The following is a 20,270-nucleotide window of genomic DNA, read 5'->3' on the forward strand; positions in this document are numbered from 1 at the left end:
TATGGCTTGCCCCTCGGAAACCATAGCTCTGAACTGTTGTTTTCTCTGTTCTGGAATGTCATCAATAAAGTCCATGAATTTATTATAGTTTTTGTGGTCGTATTTTGCCAGGACTGCAGTATAATTAGCTATACGAAATTGTAGGGTCGAGGATGCATATACTTTGCGACCAAACAGGTCCAATCGTTTGCTTTCCTTGTTGGGTGGGGCGGAACGAGAATACTGTTGTCTAGCCCTCTGGTTCGCAGCGTCTACTACCAATGAATTTGGTGCCGGGTGGGTAAAAAGGAATTCAGAATCCTTTGGAGAAATAAAGTACTTCCTGTCTGCTTGTTTGCAGGTAGGTAGGCTTGTCGCTGGAGTCTGCCAGATGGACTTAGCGGGTTCTAAAAGGGCTGCATTAATTGGCAATGCCACCCTGGAGGAAGAAGGGGGCTGTAGGATGTTCGTTAGCTCATGTTGTTGTTCAGTGACTACCTCCAAGTTAATTCTCAGGTCACTGGCAACTCTTTTAAAGAGGTCCTGGAATTTTGCATAATCATCCGAGGGTGTCGGAGGAAGGGGAAGCAATGCTTCTTCAGGTGCTAGCTCCGGCTCTGTTGGAATAGGAGCAGGGCTAGGTTTATCCTGGAAGCGTGACTGTGATGCCAGGTGTCTCATGTCACTGGCATATTCGTTAGGGGACTGCGCTGGGTCGGTATTGCGCCTGGTCGAGTGGCCATGGCGCATGTATTCCCGAGGGTACGATGCCCACGGTGTCCAGTATTGCCATGGTGGTGGGTAGGGCATAGGTGGTGCCATCCAGGGGTTCACCCCCCAGGAGGAAGGGTCCTGAGAGTGGGATGAGGTAATTTTCTCATAACCTCTATTGCCCAGGGTCTGGGGCTGGGAGTCTTGATATGGAGAAAAAACTCCCTGTGGATCTGTTTCCTCCTCACTGGAGGAAAACTGCTCAGATCCTGACTCAGGCATTGGAGAAGAATATGCATTCATCAGGGGAGGTTGCAAGGTAGGTGATACCAGGAGATCTGCTGTCTGAGTAAAGTGAGGTAATGAAGGTCCTGCGGGAGGTGAAAATTGAGCCGGGAGAGGCTGCCGTACAGGAGCATTCCTGCAATCAGGGGTTTTGCCTGTAGCCTCCCTGTCAGACTGCACCACGGGGGTCGGTGCCGCGGTCGGTGCCGGGCGGGCAATATCAGCCTGCCTGGGGTCAGGCATGTTGTAGAATGTCGGCACCGCATCATTCGCGGTGCCGAACGGTGCCGTAATAGAGGCAGGCAACTGGAAGCCTGATGCCTCGGCACCGGAGCCTCTCGCCGCCGCCGCAGCCTCAGGCGGCTTTTGCGCGGTTCCTGAAGAGCCGGGCTCATCAAAGTTGCTGAGGCGAGGGAACACAGGCAGTGAGACCGTTGATCTGCCTGGAGAGACTTTGTGCCTCATAGCCTTGTTTGGTGAAGAAGAGTGCCCCTTCTTTGTAGATTTTTTCAGTTTTTTTGAGGCGGGGGGGCTGTGGCGGGCAGCGGAGCCGGCTTCAGCGTCTGGGTCTGAAACTGACCCGATAGACTTTTGTAGGAGGAGCAGTTTGAGTTTAAGCTCCCTGTCCTTCCGTGCCCTGGAGCTGAGTTTACAGCAATGGGCACATTTTTGGGGAATGTGAGCTTCCCCCAAACATTTTATACACTTAGAGTGTCCATCTGATAATGGGATAGCTTCTTTGCACGTAGCACAGCGCTTGAAGCCTGTGGAGCCCGGCATAGCCGTGGCTGACAGAATTTTTTTTTTTTTTTTTTTTTTTTAAACAGATAAACGGGGTAATTAACTATACTAACATAGAAAAACTGACAACAACTAGTTACTAAAAGGGTAAATGTAGCAAGAGTGAAGGATTTTCTGATGAGTCTGCTGAGCTCCGTCTCAGGCCGGGGACGGTTGAGAAGGAACTGAGGAGACCGGCCACGCATGCGTACTATCAACCTAGATTCACAGCGGGGGGCAGCTTCTGAGCATGCGTGGCCGCTATGAGTACTGCTGCAAAAATCTCCGGGCAAAGGCGCAGGGACGCACCAACACCTGTAGTGGAGCACCCACAGGGACATCTCTCGAAGAAGAAGAACTCAGTTTCACAGAGGAGCAGGCAAGATAGAAATCCAGTCTCTAGAGGCTCAAGTATTGTACAAGGAATATTTTTTTTAAATGTGCTTTCAATACCTTAATGTGTTCCTTGGTTTTGTAGAGCTCTTCATGTTCCTCTGGAAGTGGATCTTTTACTTTTGCCTTAAGCTCTCGCAGCCTGCTTTCCAATTCCTTGATTAGCTTTTCACAGCTGTCCCAGGTCTGTTTTTTACAGAAACAAGGAAGTTATGAATGACAAATACCTCACAATATGAACGTACTGTACTGTATGGATGAATTAAAGAACAGCAACTTCTAAATTAATTTGTTTTAGAGGACTGATCATCAGGATCTTCTCTCAGTGCACGCACACTGTCCCTAATAAGAATTTCATTCATGGATTAATGGGAGAATTGAGCCCTCTTGTATTTAATGTTTGCCTTGAAGTGTATTTTAGCTCAAGTGGTTCACATCTCCTTTTATACAAACTAAGATTCTTTGGAGCATAGTTTTAAATTATGCTGTGGATCAATTAAAGTGATATCATTAAATATGAAGTTTGAAATGTTCATGGATCTACCTCTTAATTTCCAGAGGGGTTATATATGGTGAGGTGCATATGGCCTCTGGCATAGTCTGCACCTATAACAGCTCTATAAGAAAGTAAAGACGTGTGACTAATGCCACTGGCCCAAATTCTCACCCAGGTGCTTCATGGCTGAAAAGCGTGGGCAGAGTTCCACAGCCCAGCCAGGCTCCATGCCCACAGACCATTACTGCAGGCCAAAGAGGGGAAGCCCATTATAGCAGTATCCACCCAGCTACTCAGCCCGTCTCCACAGAGGCATAGTCCATGACTTTGGCCTTCCCACAGCCCCCAGATATAGAGCGATGGAGCTGGTGGGGAGTGATCTCAAAGGGAGTCACAGGGCCTCCTCAGAGTCTGGAGTTGGGGAGCTCACACTTGATGCTTTACTGGCAAGGAACTCTGGTGGGGAGGCAAGGGGAATGGGAGCCTTTTGACAACTTCAAAATGGAGCTGTCACCTGAGATTAGAGGCCACTGACTGAGACACACCCCTGCAAGGGCAAGTGGGGGACAACACAGCCACCATGATACCCCACACCCCCAATCAAAGGCACTGGTTTAGGGGCTCGGTCCTTTAATGCCACTGTGTCCCCAACCTGTAAGCTTGTTTGTGGGTGTTACTGCAGCCCAGTCATGTAGTACTCTTTGCAGGGCCTCCATATTAGGGTCCACAGAAGGGCAAACAAAGAGCTGGGAAGCTGCTACTCTTTCTGGGGCTCCTTGGGCACTTGCTGCAGAGAGCCACTCCACCCCACTAGCCGGCTTGTCCCTAGGACTGGTCAAGCTGCCCTGGAACTCCCCCACACGGGAACAGGAGTGTGCAGGCATCTCAAGGTGTCCTCCTCCCCAGAGAACACCTGTCGAGTACCTGCACAGTGCCAAGGAGCTGTTTCATGATCTTCTCCACTTGAAGTTGGGCATCATTCCAATTCTCCTGTAACTGGCTGAGTTCCTTTTGTATTACAGCGTTGGTCTCCGGGTCTGAGTCTTTACATAACTTCTTCCCAATATCGACAGTGAGGGAGTATGTGGTTTGCCATCTCTGAAGAAGTATTTCCTTGTTCTAAAAAAACAACCACAACATTCTAAATCTCAGCCCCGGGATTAGAGAGCTTTACAAACCTGCTTGGAATTTCACTTTTTAAAAGATGACCTACAAAGGGTGAAAAAAATGGGCTTGTTATTTGTTTTTATTTAACTTTTTGTTATGTACATAAAACAAAAAACCCTCAACGCTGCATGTTTTCCTGCTTGTTTTGAGTCTATAAGATGCTATGCTGACTTTATAATGAGTGAAATGATTATACCAAGAGAGTGAAAGTGGAGCAATTCAGAGGAGACGGAATTTTTAGTCATACAGTTAAAAAGTTAAAATGTTGTGTTTGTTAACAACTCTTTAACTTCAACGCCTAAGCAACATATTGGAGAAAGAATGTCTTTGTTAAAGATGGGACACCTCATTTCAGTTAAGTCAGCTAAAAACATCCCCCCTCTGTGAACCCTAACAAGATCTTCATCAAAAATAGGGAAGATGAAAGTTAACATTCCTGTTATTTTTAAGGTAAAGAACTAAGCAGAAAAACATCCATAAAAGCCAGACTTTCTGGCCTTCATTATACATCATAAAGAAGCAAAAACAGGCACTAGTATAATTTTTAAAGTCCCCTGAAGGTCACCTTTAACAACAGGAGAAAATAAACACGAAACAAATGAGGCTAGCAACAAAGGAGTGGGGCTCTGAAAGTCTTAAAAATTACAATAGTTCTAGGTCCTAATGGATGTGTCTGTGCAGAAAGAGTAGTCTAATCATTAATCAAAACCAAATTTTCTGATTGCCTTATACACAGGCCAGTTGGGTGCTCCTGTTCACATTCTTATAATACAAGGGAATATTCAATTCAACTGAAAGGGAACACATTTAAAACTAATAAAAGGAAATTATTTTTTACACATTACATAATCAATCTATGGAACTCATTGCCTCAAAGTATCACTGAGGCCAAAAGTTTAGTGCCACTCAGGAAACCTTTAGACATTTATATTGATAAGAAGAAGATCTACAGTTATACTACATGAGATATATTTTTAGTAAGGAATATAAGCTTTCATCCTTCAAGTCATAAACCAGACACTAAAGGACAGAAGTTAAGAAGAAACTTCCCCTATCTGATGGTTATTCCATAACTAACTATTATGGCCTTGTCTACACTGAAGTTTTCTTACCTCTTATTTTTAAAAAGGACAAGTGTAAACCACAATTCTGTGCAATAAAGTGAACAATGCCATGTCTACACTAGCAAGCGCCCTTACTATTATGAAAAAAGAAGAACAGGAGTACTTGCTTCTCCCATAGTAAGGTACTACTGGACATGAGGAAGGTTGGCAGAATCAGGTTCTAATGAATTCAGAATAGTTTGGCTAATCTAATAAAATATATTATTGTTTAAAATATTTTCTGTCATGGAATATTTCTCTCCAAAGCAAAAAATTATTCAGTACTCTACCAAATATATAGCTGGCTTCAAATCAGACATTGTTCAACTTTAAACTCAGATTCCTATTGCACTTTAAACTATTAACTTTAAGAGCTTCTCTATCCAGATATCCGTGACAGTGTTGCACTATTAACCAAGCAAAAGATTCTGGTTTGGGTTCATAATTCAACCTAAAGTTACTTTTTGCCTGATTAGGGTCACATTTAAATTAAAAAACAAACAGCTCTGGTAACTTAAGTTGTTAATGTTCAGTTCAACATTCCCATTAACATAAAACCTCCAAATTACAGTAAATACTCACGAACTATTGGGAATTTTGAAAATTTACTCACAGAGGTCACTCAAATGAAGACAAACAAAAGAAAACTGGGCTGACTTTCTGCAATATTATGGGCAGGCATAATCTATGTGCTTTAGCGAGAACTTGTTGAGGTTCTTTGAATCTTTTCATCAGGACAGATTCACTAAAAACTGCATCTGCTTCCAGATCATAATTTTATTTAGGAGTTTATTGTGGGTTTCCACAATGCATAAATCAGGATAAGTTTTAATGAAACTGTCCCTTTAAAAAAAGAAATCAGTAATTTGTTTTGTGCAAAAAGTGAATGCCTTTGAAGTCCTTTCAGTTTTTTGGATACAAGTCATTTCAATCTGAAAAATCACGGATCATCTATTTGTTTATAAGAAATAAAAATATGACCTTGAAATCATGAATTAGATTCCTAAGATGGTAAAGGCTGTAGCCATCCTGACTCTTCACAGCAGCTATGAAGTTATTTGTACAAGTAAGAAAATTCGTGAGATTCTGTTGAGAAACCCTGAAGTTCTGCCACTGCTTCACAAGTCCATCAATATCTTTCTTCCTCTGGTGAACCATCCGGATAACACTCTGCCACTGCTCCTTCAGCAATGTGAGTTTGGAAATAAACTCAGTTCTGAAGAGGACAGAGATTGGACTGTTAATACAGAATGTCATCTTCACCTTGAAAGCACATTAAAACACAAAATGGAGCACCATAAGCACAAGACTTCTCTGTGTATCAAAACTTCTGTGTGACAGAAAACTATAAAATGATACAAGAACAAACACGAGAGTTTCTCCTGCTATGGCACAACAGCATATGGTACAGCTAGACCCAGAAGCAAGTTGTTCCAAATGCATTCTTGAAGTGGATGGAAGTCAATACTGGCAGCAACTGCACTGCAAAATAGAGCTGTACTTGAGCAACGCTAGAACAGCCTCCTGTCACCATTATACTCTAGTGCAGGTGGAGCCTTAGAGCCTGTCTGCATTACAAAGAAATCTGTGTAGTGCTGAACCCCTTCAAACCAGTTTTTGGTTTCTACCATGCGATATAATATGCTTTTGCCTGCTCCACATTAACATGCTGAAAGGTTTTCAGCCCATGCTAGTAAAAATGGGTTCAGCTAGCATACTTTTTGAATAGTTCAGATGACACCTTAGAGAAAAAAGGGGAAGGGGAAAGGTAAATCACTTGCAATGTTACTGCTACGATGGAGGATGGGGTTCACATAAACCACAGTATGTATTAGTGATTCTTAGAGATGTTCCATGAGTTCATACTCTGGCCAATAAACAATTCATCTCTCCATTACCCAAATTAGGTTCAAGTTGGGTTTACAAAAATTAGCCAAGTATCAGAGGGGTAGCCGTGTTAGTCTGAATCTGTAAAAAGCAACAGAGGGTCCTGTGGCACCTTTGAGACTAACAGAAGTATTGGGAGCATAAGCTTTCTTGCATCTGAAGAAGTGAGGTTCTTACCCACGAAAGCTTATGCTCCCAATACTTCTGTTAGTCTCAAAGGTGCCACAGGACCCTCTGTTGCTTTTTAAAAATTAGCCAGAAGACCATGTCCTCTTGTGAACATGGAGACTCAGCAGGCTCCGTTGCTAGGTGTCCTTCTTAAGTGATCTCTCACCCTGTTGCAGCACGAGTACTCATGGAGGAAAAGAGGATTGAGTCCTTTACATATGGCAATCATAGAATCATCATAGAATCATAGAATATCAGGGTTGGAAGGGACTTCAGGAGGTCATCTAGTCCAACCCCCTGCTCAAAGCAGGACCAATCCCCAACTAAATCAATCATTTTACCTACCACCACAGTATAGCCACGTCAGCTGTAAACACAGCAACTCTTTAACAGTGCAGAACAGTTAGGGCAGGAAGTGAAGGATATCTTATCCCAGGAGAAACTACAAGGGGATTTTTAGTTTTTTGGTAGGCAGAATGTAGTTATTACCCAAAGGGGAACTTGGCCAGGACACCAGTGGTCACACCCCTACTTTTGCAAGATGTACCACAGGCTCTAATGAACACACGTGGTTTTGACTTGAGTTTAAAAAGTCTCTTTTAAGGGACAGTTGAGGGTGGTTTAGTACTGACTCAGAGGGAAGCATGTCACCTCTTGAATCACCGATATTACTTTGTGTAAGACCCAGGAATATGTGCAGGAATTTAAATTTGACTGTTTTTGGAGGGACACATTAAACACACACATATTATACACATTAAACCATATCAACACATGCACATACATCATAGGTAAGGCTACATTTAAGTCATGAGTATTTTTAGTAAAAATCATGGACAGGTCACAGGCAGTAAAGAAAAATTCACGGCCCGTGACCTGTCCATGACTTTTACTATATACCCCTATCTAAAACTTGGGCGAGGGGGCCACGGGTGCTTGGGGAGGGGGGTGGTCCCGGGGCGGTGGTGGCCCAGCACCCCCGCTGGTGCTGGGTGGGGAGACCAGGCAGCAGCGCACAGCCCAGGACACTGGGGGAGATGGTTGGCAGGCTCCCTACCTGGCTCCACGTGTCTCTGCATCTCCTAGGAAGAGGGGAGGCCACAGGGGCTCCACACGTTGCTCCCGCCACAAGTCCCAGCTCCACAGCTCCCATTGGCCAGGAACCGCAGCCAATGGGAGCTGTGGGGGCCCGCACCTGTGGGCGCAGGCAGAGCCCCCTGGCCGCTCCGCCTAGGAGCTGCAGGGACGTGCTGGTGGGAGCCGGGGAGTCCCCCACCCTGAGGTAAGCGCCGCCCCGCACCCCAACCCCCTGCCCCTAGCCCTGAACCCTGTCCCACACACCCAAACTGCTGCTGCTGGCCCAGGGGCTGCCCGGCTCTGCCAGTCCCTGAGCCAGCACCAGCTGCTGCAGAAGTCATGGAAGTCACGGAATCCGTGACTTCCATGACAGACCCGCAGCCTTAATCATAGGCATAGAAATAAATGGCCATACACTCACCATTTCAATGAAAATCTATGCACCGTGGAGCCATCTGAATTAATGTATCCACAAGTACTTGGCTGAGGTGGGGTTACAGAGCTCTTCTGTTCCTGGGGCTGTGGCGGGGCTGCAGGAGTTCTGTGCCCCGGCCAACTATTGGTGGGGGCGTGCCCATGCTTGCCCATCCCCCGCTTGCGCATGCCCCTGGTAAGAACTAAGGGGGAAAAAAATCTATTTTTTTTTACCTTTTTTCTGCTTCTCCTGTTTCCAGCAAAACTAATGCTTTTGATAGGATAGAATTAAAAATCTGCTGATTTACAGAAATCTCCGCTTGCAGCATCTGCAAACATTGCAAAAATAAAAACAATATTAGTTCAGTAACTGATGGGCATTTAAAAACAAACTTTACAATGGGCTTGACTACACACAGAATTATTCTGGAATAGCTATGCTTGAGCAGCTCGATATTTAGTGAATAAGGAGCAGAATATGGACCACATGCCCTGAGGAGTACAAGATTTACATAAAGTAGTAAATGTTTAGTATAATGTTTGTGGAATTAGATGCACAACTACTAATTATAAAAAAGTCTGGGTGACATCCTGTCTCTGTGTGTCTAACTTGCAATACATGGTATTTAGTATTTGCAGATACAGATTTTGTGATTTATTTCAGCAGGGACAAGAAACCTCCTCTCAGCCTTGCCCCAACGTAATGTTCCCAAGGTGTAATGTATTATTGACACTTTGAGTGGATTCCATTTATATATTGCACAGACTGCTGCTGTTCTATAATACCACCCACAGTATCTCTTTGCAAAGATATGGTTTTCAAGATTTTTTTAAAAATCCAGTTTAAATTTGCAGCATTATTACCTCATATATTCTCTGTTGTTCCTGAAGCTTTTCAAATCTGCCACCAATATTCACTTTTAAACCCTCTTTCATCTTTTCTAGAAATTGTACCCAGTTTTCACATTTCTGAAGAAATTTCTTTTCATCCGATTGAATTCCCTCAAATTCACTGTTAAAAGAAATAACACAGGAACTAGTCTATTGTTGTATATTTTCCAGTTGTAACTGTTTATGCTCTAACAAAGGGGGCAGACTGGTAGCACCATGGGCCCTAATCAAGATGAGGCCCCATTGTGCTAGTCTCGACATAAAACACGTGTTAACACGTGTGCCTTTGTGCTCCAAACAACTTAAAATATTAAAAAAACAACAACCAACCAACCAAACAAAAAAACGGTGGAATATTTTTAAGTTAGTTTAAAATGGAGGAATTATTTTTGACAAGCCTCTTGGAAATCTGGGAACCAGCTCATGGAAAATATTTTAATCTGCTTTTAATTGTCCTCATGCACACTGAAACAGTTGGGGGAATTATTGTGCTTTTTTGACCTGCAATGCTCCAGGGCTGTTGCTGTCTTCTGAGCCCACTGTCGATTCAGGCTCTGTAGTTTCTTCACAGTGAAATCACTGAGTGGTAGCCTAAAGCTCACTTCATTCAGATTCTCGATGTCAGGAGACATTGCAGTGAGCTCCAACATGTGGCTCTGCAAATAATGGAACAAGATAACTGACAGAAATATCACCTTTTTTCCACGTCTAGAAAATATAAGTCTTTTCTGTGATGTTTGACAACACAATATAAACAATGCCTTATGTTCAGGTTTAAAGGGTCATGGATGAAAAAGGTGAATTTTAAGAAGCATAGTTAGTTCATATTGGGCTATATCATCCCTCCATGTACTATTCCAGTAGAGAGGACTGAAAACAAGAGAGTTTTCACTTTCAAGTATCAGAAGGGTAGCCGTGTTAGTCTGGATCTGTAAAAAGCAAGAGAGTCCTGTGGCACCTTTAAGACTAACAGATGTATTGGAGCATAAGCTTTCGTGGGTGAATGCCCACTTCATCATCAAAGTGGGTATTCACCCACGAAAGCTTATGCTCCAATACATCTGTTAGTCTTAAAGGTGCCACAGGACTCTCTGTTGCTTTTCACTTTCAGTTTCCTTTGCACTATTCTTGGGGAAAAAGTCAGACACACCTTCTGAATCCTCATTCATGAAAGTAGTAAAGGGTTATGCATAGCGTATTTTGTAGTATCCATAAGTAGCAGGGCTTAAACTTCATACAGAAGTTTGAGGAGGGGGAATTACACCAACCCCAGATCCAGCAGGTTTCCCTTTTCTCTTTTACAATTCTGCCTGCAATCCATGTTTTGATTCCTTTTTTAAAAGTAACTCATTATGTTTTATGTTGCTCTGGGGAGTCAGTTATTCTGATGTAACGCTCTTCAGATAAAGTATTCCATTGCATTTCTGATTGCTTTAGAATGTTTTTAATGATGAAGAACCATCTTCTGCTAGCAATTAAAATTACTCAGGCTGCTAATTTACTTTATTCATTTCTTTTTCACTAGCAGGGTGGTGAAGCACTGGAATAGGTTACTAGGGAGGTGGTGGAATCTCCTTCCTTAGAGGTTTTTAAGGTCAGGCTTGATGAAGCCCTGGCTGGGATGATTTAGTTGGGGACTGGTCCTGCTTTGAGCAGGGGGTTGGACTAGATGACCTCCTGAGGTCCCTTCCAACCCTGATATTCTATGATACAGTCTTAAATTACTATTTTTTTCAAGGCGACTCCTACCTCATTCCCTGCATAGGATGGACCTGCTCTGGGTATCCATCAGGCTAATTTAGTAAAGGAAATTGTTGTCTGTAGGACCTCTGCTTTTTTGTTGCAGAAGTTGGAGGTGTGTAGTAAATGAGGCAGGAGACTGCAGGAGGAGAAAGGAGGGTCTCATTGTTAAGGCAGCTGAATAGACAACTGGATTCTATCTCTGCTTCTGCCACAGTGTTCTGCACTAAATGAGTTAGGGACCTTGTGGAAAAAAAATAGTGATCAGGAAATTCAAGACTGTATCATAATGGATATGCATGTGGGGGCCAAATTCAAGTTGCATAGGCATTTCTGGCATTTCCTAACTTTTGAGTGCTTGCCTTTGCCACCTTAATAATGTTCTTTTAACATTGTTTTTGTGCATGTAACATTTATGATAATTAAGCTACAGGAAGTACCTATAGTGCTACATGAATAAGTATCCTACAGACTCTCTTACATATGCATAATTTATATCCTTATAGTCATAAGAGCTGGATGTACCATGAGTAATTCTGAGTCGTCTTCTTTTCCCTGTAGATACAGCTTATCCAAAACTTCTATAGGTGTCTTCATTCGAGCTTCCACTGTGCCCAGACAATTATTGAAATCCATCAGTTGTAAAAGGTTGAACTAGGATGAGAGATTATTTTTATTATAATCAGCTTTAATACATCTATTCAATATGAGCAAGAGAATAATAAACAGCATCTTTAGGAAAACAAACAGCTGCTAGATTAGAGTAACTGGTGTATTTGTAGTTAATATTTATGTCTATATTTAAACCATGCTTATTTATATTCTCTCTCTAGATTTTATCGTTCAAATATGTCCTTGCATTTTTAGAGTAAATATTTAGCCTTGATTTCTTGTTATTGGCTTCATAGTTCTAGAAATTAATGGCTGTTTTTCCACAGCACAATAAGTTTCTTTGACTACGAAAAAACAAGGAAAGTGAAATGAAAATGAAGAAAACGCTTCATTACATATAGAGGCACCACTGTCCGCTGTCAGGGTGAGAAATAACTAATTGGGAAGGAGAGATGGTGTTGTGGTTAAAGCCCTGTAATGGCTTTTTTTTTTTTTTAACTTGGGAAACCTGGGCTTGTTTATCAGCTCTGCTTCAGACATATAGAAGGTGGTAAACTCTGCAAGTTTCGACTTACAGAGTTTCCTCCCAATTTTTCAATTGAGGAGAAGTAGGATTTAACCCAACATACAGACATGTGGCAAGAAGCTGAGCCTCCAAATCCTGTGAATTGTGGGAGATCCACATGGATCTAGGAGAAAAGGGCAGACATGCTGTGCAGAGACCTGCTACCAAGGACTTCATGATTTAGGATGAAATTATGGAGCCACAGCACAGCTACTCAGACAGCAGGAAATTCATGAAAATGGTTCTGCTCCTTTATCAGCCACATGGAGAGTTTGGTCCCATTTGCTATTATAGATAGGGCTGTGGGCATTACTTGGACTCTAGTAGCTCCCAGTTGGCTCCATCTGAGGGGAAGAAATACAGGACTGGGTCTGGGATCCCACCGTTTTTTTGAGGGAGGAGGTTAGGATGACTGGGGGGACTTTTCTCTTCCCTCCCCATTTCCAGGGTTGAGGGAACTGTGCCAGGAAGGGGTCTGGTGTCACCCTCTGCCTGAGAGCTCTCAAATTACACTTGTGTAAGGAATGAATGACAAGAATGACAAAGGAAATCACTTGTGGTAAGACCACAAAATTACACAACAGAAAACGACTACTAGAACTAGAACTAGACAACTAGAAATGAAATAAAACTATATTACACTACAGGTAAAGCTTACACATGATATCAAGAATCAGAGACATCATCTCCAGGAAACAACCTGAGTTTCCAAGCATTGGACTGGGATGATGCATGGAGACATTAAGATCCATCCATATTACAAATTAACAGCCCTACGTACAAGTGTGTGACATAGCAGGGTGTGTGCGGAAGGGGAAAACAATTGAAACTGAGTGAACACAGCATAGCAGGCACACGATGAAAGTGTAACCCACCTGTTTCCCCAGGACTTTATTTCTCTTTCATAACTCAGCTGATGCTATCATTCAGATTTCCCCGAGTTCTAATTCAAACCGAACTTCAGTTCAGGAACTACATGATTTTGTTGAAGAATAAAACTGTATTGAGAGCAAATTTACTACATAAGGAAGTACCTCAAATTCATCCGATTTCATCTGCAACGTCTTTTCCAAATAAGCTATCCTTTTGAGAGGATGCAACTTCTCTGAGAGAACTGCTTGTGTAGCTGCATTAACCTGTTGTGCTATCTGGTCTGTCAACTCAGAAACCTGGAGAAAGCTTCCCTTTATGGTTTGAAGGCCTTGTTGCAGTATCTAAAGTGAAAGATCAAAAAAATAAATCAGATCTGTGTTCCTGTGTCTCTTTTATTGCTATAACTAAGCTCCTTCTGTTGATCTGCATTGGAAGCCAAATTCAGCCATAGACTAAGAGAGTATCTTTCATTGACTTTAATGGGAGCGACAAGCACTTACTCCAGGGCGGAATCTGATGATAAGTCTATTAACAGTGATGGGAGAGACAAAACCATAGATGTTACTGAAGGTCGGCCTTCCAGTTACCCCGAAATTTAGGCTGATTTTTTAAAGGTGCTGAAGAGAGTTAGGCATCCAACTCCCCGTGAGCTCTCTTCAGCTCCTTTAAAAATTCCCAGCCTTCAAGGTTCAGTGGGATAACATTGCCCAGTAATAATTGCAGGCACTCGGATACTAATGTTATGAGGAAGATTAGAGAGATAAATTGGAGAGAATGTCCATCCTCTCTAGAATGGCTTTCTACAGTGATAATAATATCCTGCTAACCGCCATGCCGAACAGCTCTGCCAGCACTTTGGAACCATTTTGATTGATTGAGAGCTTTTTTTCCCCCTCCAGCAACAACACTATAAATTTCAGTTCTAAATGTTATGAACAACGAAGGGAGTAGCTGGTACTTCTACAACCTACTGTTTGTAGTTCCTTTTATCTGGAGAGAGATTTACGGAATATCATCCTGGAATGTGTAATTCTCTGCCCCATTCACTTAATACTAAATATAAAAATCCCTGGGCTTTTTTTCCACTGAAAACTATATTTCAGTGGGGAATGAGTAAAGAAATGTTTCTTCTGATTAATTTCAAAAGTAAGGACAGACTTCCCTGAAAGGTAGAATATGCTTCTGGGCATATTGACACTGTCTTTGGCATGGATCAGACTGTAAGCACTTCAGTTGTTATAAAGGTCAAAATATATAATAAAGGTCAATCATGTTTGGTTCAATGATTGCTACAAAATAGCCAGATTCTCAGGTTCCCTATGTTACCTTCATAGAGTATTGCCACTGCAAGGGGATGGAAATCTGGCATAAACTGCCAGCCAGGGATACCTCTTACATTTGGGAATCACTGGAGGGGATTAAGCAAGAGTAGCTGGCTCTATGCCAGTTGCTCCTGGCACCCCACCTCTGGCATAGGAGACGTGTCCAGAGCAAACTGCACCCTGGTGGTGTCCCAGGGGACCACTGCAGACAATACAGTTTAGAGAAGCCTTGCTGCTGCTCTAACTTATGCTGAGGCTAAACTGGTCACGGACTGCCCACAGAATTGGAGAATGCAAGAGATGAAGTCAGGTCAACCCCTTCCCTTCTTTGCATCCTGTGCTTGGCCTGACCTGAGGACCTGGCCCAATGTAGTTAAAGAAAATGAAAAAGGACGGATTACAAAAGAGAAGTCAGGCCCTGATTTCCATTGTCAGGATTTTAAATAAGTCCAGCCTTGCATAAGGCAACGAGAGCACTTTTATGTACCTTCACATTCTGTATCTTCTGCTTCAGGACTTCCACCATGTTGTCTTCAGGTAAGTGAGCTCCCAAGAGCTGATGACACTGATCTTCGTGTTGTTCTAACCTCAATGCTGCCTCAGTGTATAACCCATCATACGACTCCCAAAGCAGTAACAAAGCTTGTGCTCTCTGTAGCTCATCAGTGACTTCTTCATTTGCCAGAGTCCATCTGCAATATACAAGAATATAACACAGGTTATTGATTTGGGTTTTGCCCTTACACTTGAGGACATGCACGGACCAGACTCTGATCTCTTTTGAAGATTGTCAGTGGAATTTCTCTGGATTTATACCAGGGCATCTGAGATCAGTCTTGCCACGTGTAATGTCCATACTGCATTGCATGTTTACTATGTTGCTGCTTTTTCTGTTGGTTTGTTTTTTGGTCTACCACCCAGACCCACAATAAAACAATATGTTAAAGTCGACTGGCTCTAGTTCACCAAGATATTTAAGCACATGCCTAACTTTAAGCGTGTGAGTATTCACAATGAAGTCAATAGAAACATCCACATACCTAAAGCTACGCGCATGCTCAGTATCTTGTAGAATCGGGGGCTTTTATTACCAACATCTATTTTGTGTCTTTTTTTAGGCGTACCTTGTATGTGCCTCCTTGCATTTATGTTCAATAATCTCTGCAAATGAGGAACAACAGTATTTCTTGAGGTTAGCAGCAGAAGCCTGGAGCTTGGCCCAGCTTTCTTCACTCTTCTCTGTTTTGTCTTGAAGAGACTGTGAAAAATGAGTCACAACAATTAGATGTGGAGATGAATGAGCCACAATTCATTGAGCTAAAATGTAGTTTTCTTTAGAGACTAGCCGATCTATAGTAGTGACACTGTAGCAACATTTATGGCAAAGACAAGTTTTGTGAAAGAAATTAAAAATGTAACAATAATATACTTGCTGCTACAAATTAAAGAACTGAAGAATAAATTGTGGCCCAATCCTGTAATACATAATTTCAGAAGCATCTCTTTACACAGGTATTGGTCTAGTGGGACTCCTCTTGTGAATAAGTGCTACTCAAAGCAAGAAAGTGTTGAAGAATTAGGCCTTTGACTGGCAAATATGGAAAAATAACTGGTTTGAAATTTTGTATTAAATATCAATAGAAAAATATCAATTGACTTTTTTAAGAAGTTTCACTTATTTAGTTCAAACTATTCATTCTAAATTGCAATTAATTTTTCCTTTGGTGTTACTTGTTCCCAGTCCAACCAGAGAGCAGATGTACTTTGAAATTCTTATTTTAGATCAGAAATAATAAAGAAAGGTTAAATATCAATAACGAGAGTCCTCTGAATACTTGAGGCTTGCTTCCCTGTTACCCTGCACCTTGTTTATTCATTGTAAAGAGAGCACAGAGCAAGCACAAAACACTACCATTCTGGTTTGGTCATATTTTGCACTTGGTCTGCACTGATGTGAACAACAACATGAGGTGTAGGGCAATGAAGAATTAGGCCTTGTCTACATACAATCTTGCATTTGTTTAATTAATCTGGTAGATACCTGAAAGTGCCTTATTTCAGTTTAGTTTACACCAGTTCCTAACTTAAGCTAAATCCAAATAAGCCTCATTTAAACTGAAATAAGAGCATCTACACCGCTTTTGGCACTGGTTTAATTAAACTGGTTTACAATCAGAACTTTAGTTAAACTGGTGCAATTCTGCTAGTAGAGCAGCCCATGGGCCCATTATCTCTGCAGGTAGAAGGAATGCCACTGACTCCAACGGGCTTTGGGTTAGGTCCACTGTGAGGCTCTAAAGAAGCAGTTTCCTGAAGGGAAACTTACTGGTTTTTTAATTAATCTTTTCCCAAGTTTGCACTAATACACCTACTTTGTCTTTGGTAGATTTACCTGTAGAGTCTTCACCTGGCCTTTCAAAGCTTCCAGCGATATTACAGAAGGTTTGCATTGTTCTAGGCAATACAGAGAGCTAATTATCATCAGGTTAACTTCTTCATAGGCTTCGTCATAAATTATCCATTGCTGTAATACTGACTGCATTGAGGTTTTTAACTGTGCTACCTGTAAACAAACAATCATTGCTGAGAAAAAGGATTGCTCCTTCTTAACGTTTACCTACAAAATGTATTAATGAAGCTATTTCATAGGTAATTTTGAAATAAAAACTGACTTCAGTACTTCAGTTCAACGCATGCTGGATGAAAATCCACAACAATTTCACAAATGAAGTATCAGGATAAGCTTGAAATACAAATTTAATTGGATACCAAGGCAATGCTGATTTGGCAGCCAGACTAAGTGAAAATGTGCAGAAACAACGCACGGCTGTTATTCTTTGCTGCCAATATCAGGATACCCACTAACAGATAAAGTACTGTAGCTCCTGAAGGTCTTAATCTCCTTAGGAAATAGACAATTTGAGATGGAAATTTAGTTCCAGTTTAGTCAAAATTTAACAGAAATTATTTGGGGGTAGTTCAAGCTTCTAATAAAATACCATTGTGTTCTAGAGAGCTACATTCTCTTGTACGCCATCGTGCTGTAACAATGCAGATGAAACAGAACCACAGCCTTGTTCAACACATTCAACAACTGCTGGAGGAACTTCAGGACTCACTAGATACATGAGCTGTGCAATGACTGAGGTGGCAGACTTTGGCTCAATCCCATTACCCGTTGTCTTGGACAGCAAGCCCAGACAGAGAGACGTGTACCTGAGCCAGTGTGCAGAGGTAGGGATAATTTACCATTGGTACCAGCCAGCAGCAAATTATTGCCACCAAAGGGGACGCATGGGAGGAATTGTGCCTCTGAGCAGTGTTGGAGTCAGAGTCCTACCTAAGACTGTCCCAGCAGTGGTGCAATTAGTGCACCACCCCTTGCTGAGGACCAGGAAGTCACAATCTAGCCCCAATTAGGCCAGCCTGCTAGAAGGAAAAAAGCAGTATATAAAGTAAAACCTCAGAGTTACGAACACCAGAGTTATGAACTGACAGTCAACCACACACCTCATTTGGAACTGGAAGTACGCAATCAAGCAGCAGCAGAGACCCAAAAAAAAGCAATTACCGTCCAGTACTGTGTTAAATGATGTAAACTACTAAAAAAAATAAAGGGAAAGCAGCATTTTTCTTCTGCACAGTAAAGTTTCAAAGCTGTACTAAGTCAATGTTCAGTTGTAAACTTCTGAAAGAACAGCCATAATGTTTTGTTCAGCGTTACGAACATTTCAGAGTTACGAACAACCTCCATTCCTGAAGTGTTCATAACTCTGAGGTTCTACTGTCTGTTACATACAAAAAAACACATTAAAAGAACATTAGGGTGGCAAAGTTAAGCAATTAAACGTTAGGAAATGTCAAAATGAAGGTTGTTCACAGAAGCAGGGAGTAGCAATTGCACAGAAAGTCCTGCTCAGCCCCTGTAGCTCTTGGCAGGAGCATGTTCAGTACAGATGGAAATGTCAGAGAATTTCACTGCTAAACTCTAAGAAGTCTCCACTGAGCACATTTGAATGGAGATTTTTCAAATTCTTATAACTGGGTCAAATTCGAGCTTTTACTGGCCCTGCAAAAAAAAAAAAGGCACTTCTCTGGCACCGTGGCGACCTCCCATTGCTGAATTTCAAATCCCTGTTCCAAAACATTGGTGTACTAGGGCTTCTCAACAAAACAGTTGGAAGAATGTTTTTAACATGAACAAAACAATGTATTTTCTCTAATCTCATTCTGAGAAACAGCTGAACCATTTCTGCTGAAGCTTAAAAATATTTTAAAAAATCAGCCTGAAGCAGACACCTGATGTGGAAGATTTCAGTCAAAATGGTTAAAATTTGGCAAAGTTACCTACTGGAAAGCATTGGGCAACCTTAACTTTATCTGAATTACTTATAGTATTATATATTATACAATGGATTGTAAACATAAAGCTGAATTTATCATACACATATCATTGACACTGCTGGGGTTAATTGGCCTAAGTTATGGAGCGCCATTGAGGAGGGAAAGGGAATCCATAGGAGCATGAGTGGAGCAACTGGGAACTATAAGGGATTTGCTTAGAATTAAAAAAAGCAGTGTGAGTGGAGGAGGGAGAACCCAGTGCTGGGAAGATGAAAAAGGTTTAGCTGAGAATGGAGAGTCTCTATCAGGATTCTATCAGAGAGAAGGAACAAATAGGAATAGTAAGGGCCCAAGTGGATCCACTTAGAAAGTTTGAGGTTTTCAATCAAATCCTTTAAGGTACCAGAAAAAGGTCGATACTTTTAAAAAAATTTGCAAAAGGAGATAAATTTTTTCTTATTTGACTCCAAAGCAGGTTGATCTTTTTTCCAAACTTGGCATACAGGTTCTCCTTTGGCATGAGAATAAGCATGATAGTTTTTTGGCCAAAAGGAGATTTCTTGCCAAAGTTATACAGAGCAAAAAGAAGTAGAAAAAACATTTACCTACCTTTCATAACTGTTGTTGTTTGAGATATGTTGCTCATGTCCATTCCGTTTTAGGTGTGTGCGCACCCATATGCATAGTCGTCTGAGATTTTTGCCTTAGCGGTATCTGTAGGGACAGCTGTGGCGCCCCCTTGAGTGCTGCGCTCATGCGTCAGGATATCAGGTGCTACCGGCCCTATGCCCTCTCGGTTCCTTCTTGCTGGCAACTCCGATAGAGGGGTAGGAGGGCAGGTAACGGAATGGACATGAGCAACACATCTCGAAAAACAGTTACAAAAGGTAGATAACTGTTTTTTCTTCAAGTGCTTGCTCAGTTCCATTCTAGGTGACTCACAAGCAGTATCAATGAAGCTGGGCTTGGAGTTCACAGTTTAGCGGCTTGCAGCACTGCTCTACTGAAGCCAGCACCATTCCAGGCCAGCTGGGTAAGTGCATAATGGGACGTGAACGTGTGGACGGACGACCAGGTGGCCTCTCTCTACAGATGTCCTGGATAGGCGCTTGGGCTCGGAAAGCTGCTGAAGAGGCTTTCACCCTGGTTGAGTGGACGGTGACAATTGCCGGAGGTGGCACCTGTGCCTGACCGTAGCAGCAGCGAATGCAGGCAGTGATCCAAGAAGAAATTCTTTGAGCAGACACTGGATGACCTTTCATCTTGTCAGCCATTGTGACGAACAATTGCGTTGACTTGTGGAATGGCTTGGTCCTTTCGCTGTAGAAGGCTAGCGCCCTCCTGACATCTAGGGAATGCAGCCTATGCTCCTCCTCCGACTTACGCAGTTTTGGAAAAAAGACAGGTAAGTAAATGTCCTGGCCTGTATGAAACTGTGAGACCACCTTGGGCAGGAAAGCCAG

The 20,270-nt window shown here is 42.2% G+C and overlaps 1 protein-coding gene across 17 annotated transcripts in view; it reads right to left on the reverse strand.

Annotated features, from left to right (window-relative positions):
* SYNE2 (spectrin repeat containing nuclear envelope protein 2) overlaps positions 1-20,270 on the reverse strand; it is a 284,849-nt gene that overhangs the window by 56,314 nt on the left and 208,265 nt on the right. For all 17 annotated transcript variants that reach the window (XM_065593763.1, XM_065593775.1, XM_065593774.1 and 14 more), the window contains 11 exons: positions 16,856-17,026; positions 15,588-15,721; positions 14,951-15,155; positions 13,303-13,482; positions 11,617-11,745; positions 9,853-10,007; positions 9,325-9,472; positions 8,695-8,789; positions 5,896-6,130; positions 3,569-3,763; positions 2,209-2,334 (listed from right to left, as the gene is read on the reverse strand). In XM_065593763.1, coding sequence (XP_065449835.1) covers positions 2,209-2,334; positions 3,569-3,763; positions 5,896-6,130; positions 8,695-8,789; positions 9,325-9,472; positions 9,853-10,007; positions 11,617-11,745; positions 13,303-13,482; positions 14,951-15,155; positions 15,588-15,721; positions 16,856-17,026 — 1,773 coding nt within the window. The remainder of the gene's footprint in view (positions 1-2,208; positions 2,335-3,568; positions 3,764-5,895; positions 6,131-8,694; positions 8,790-9,324; positions 9,473-9,852; positions 10,008-11,616; positions 11,746-13,302; positions 13,483-14,950; positions 15,156-15,587; positions 15,722-16,855; positions 17,027-20,270) is intronic.

Source organism: Chrysemys picta, chromosome 4 (genome assembly GCF_011386835.1).
Source record: "Chrysemys picta bellii isolate R12L10 chromosome 4, ASM1138683v2, whole genome shotgun sequence".
Classification (NCBI taxonomy): Eukaryota; Metazoa; Chordata; order Testudines; family Emydidae; genus Chrysemys; species Chrysemys picta.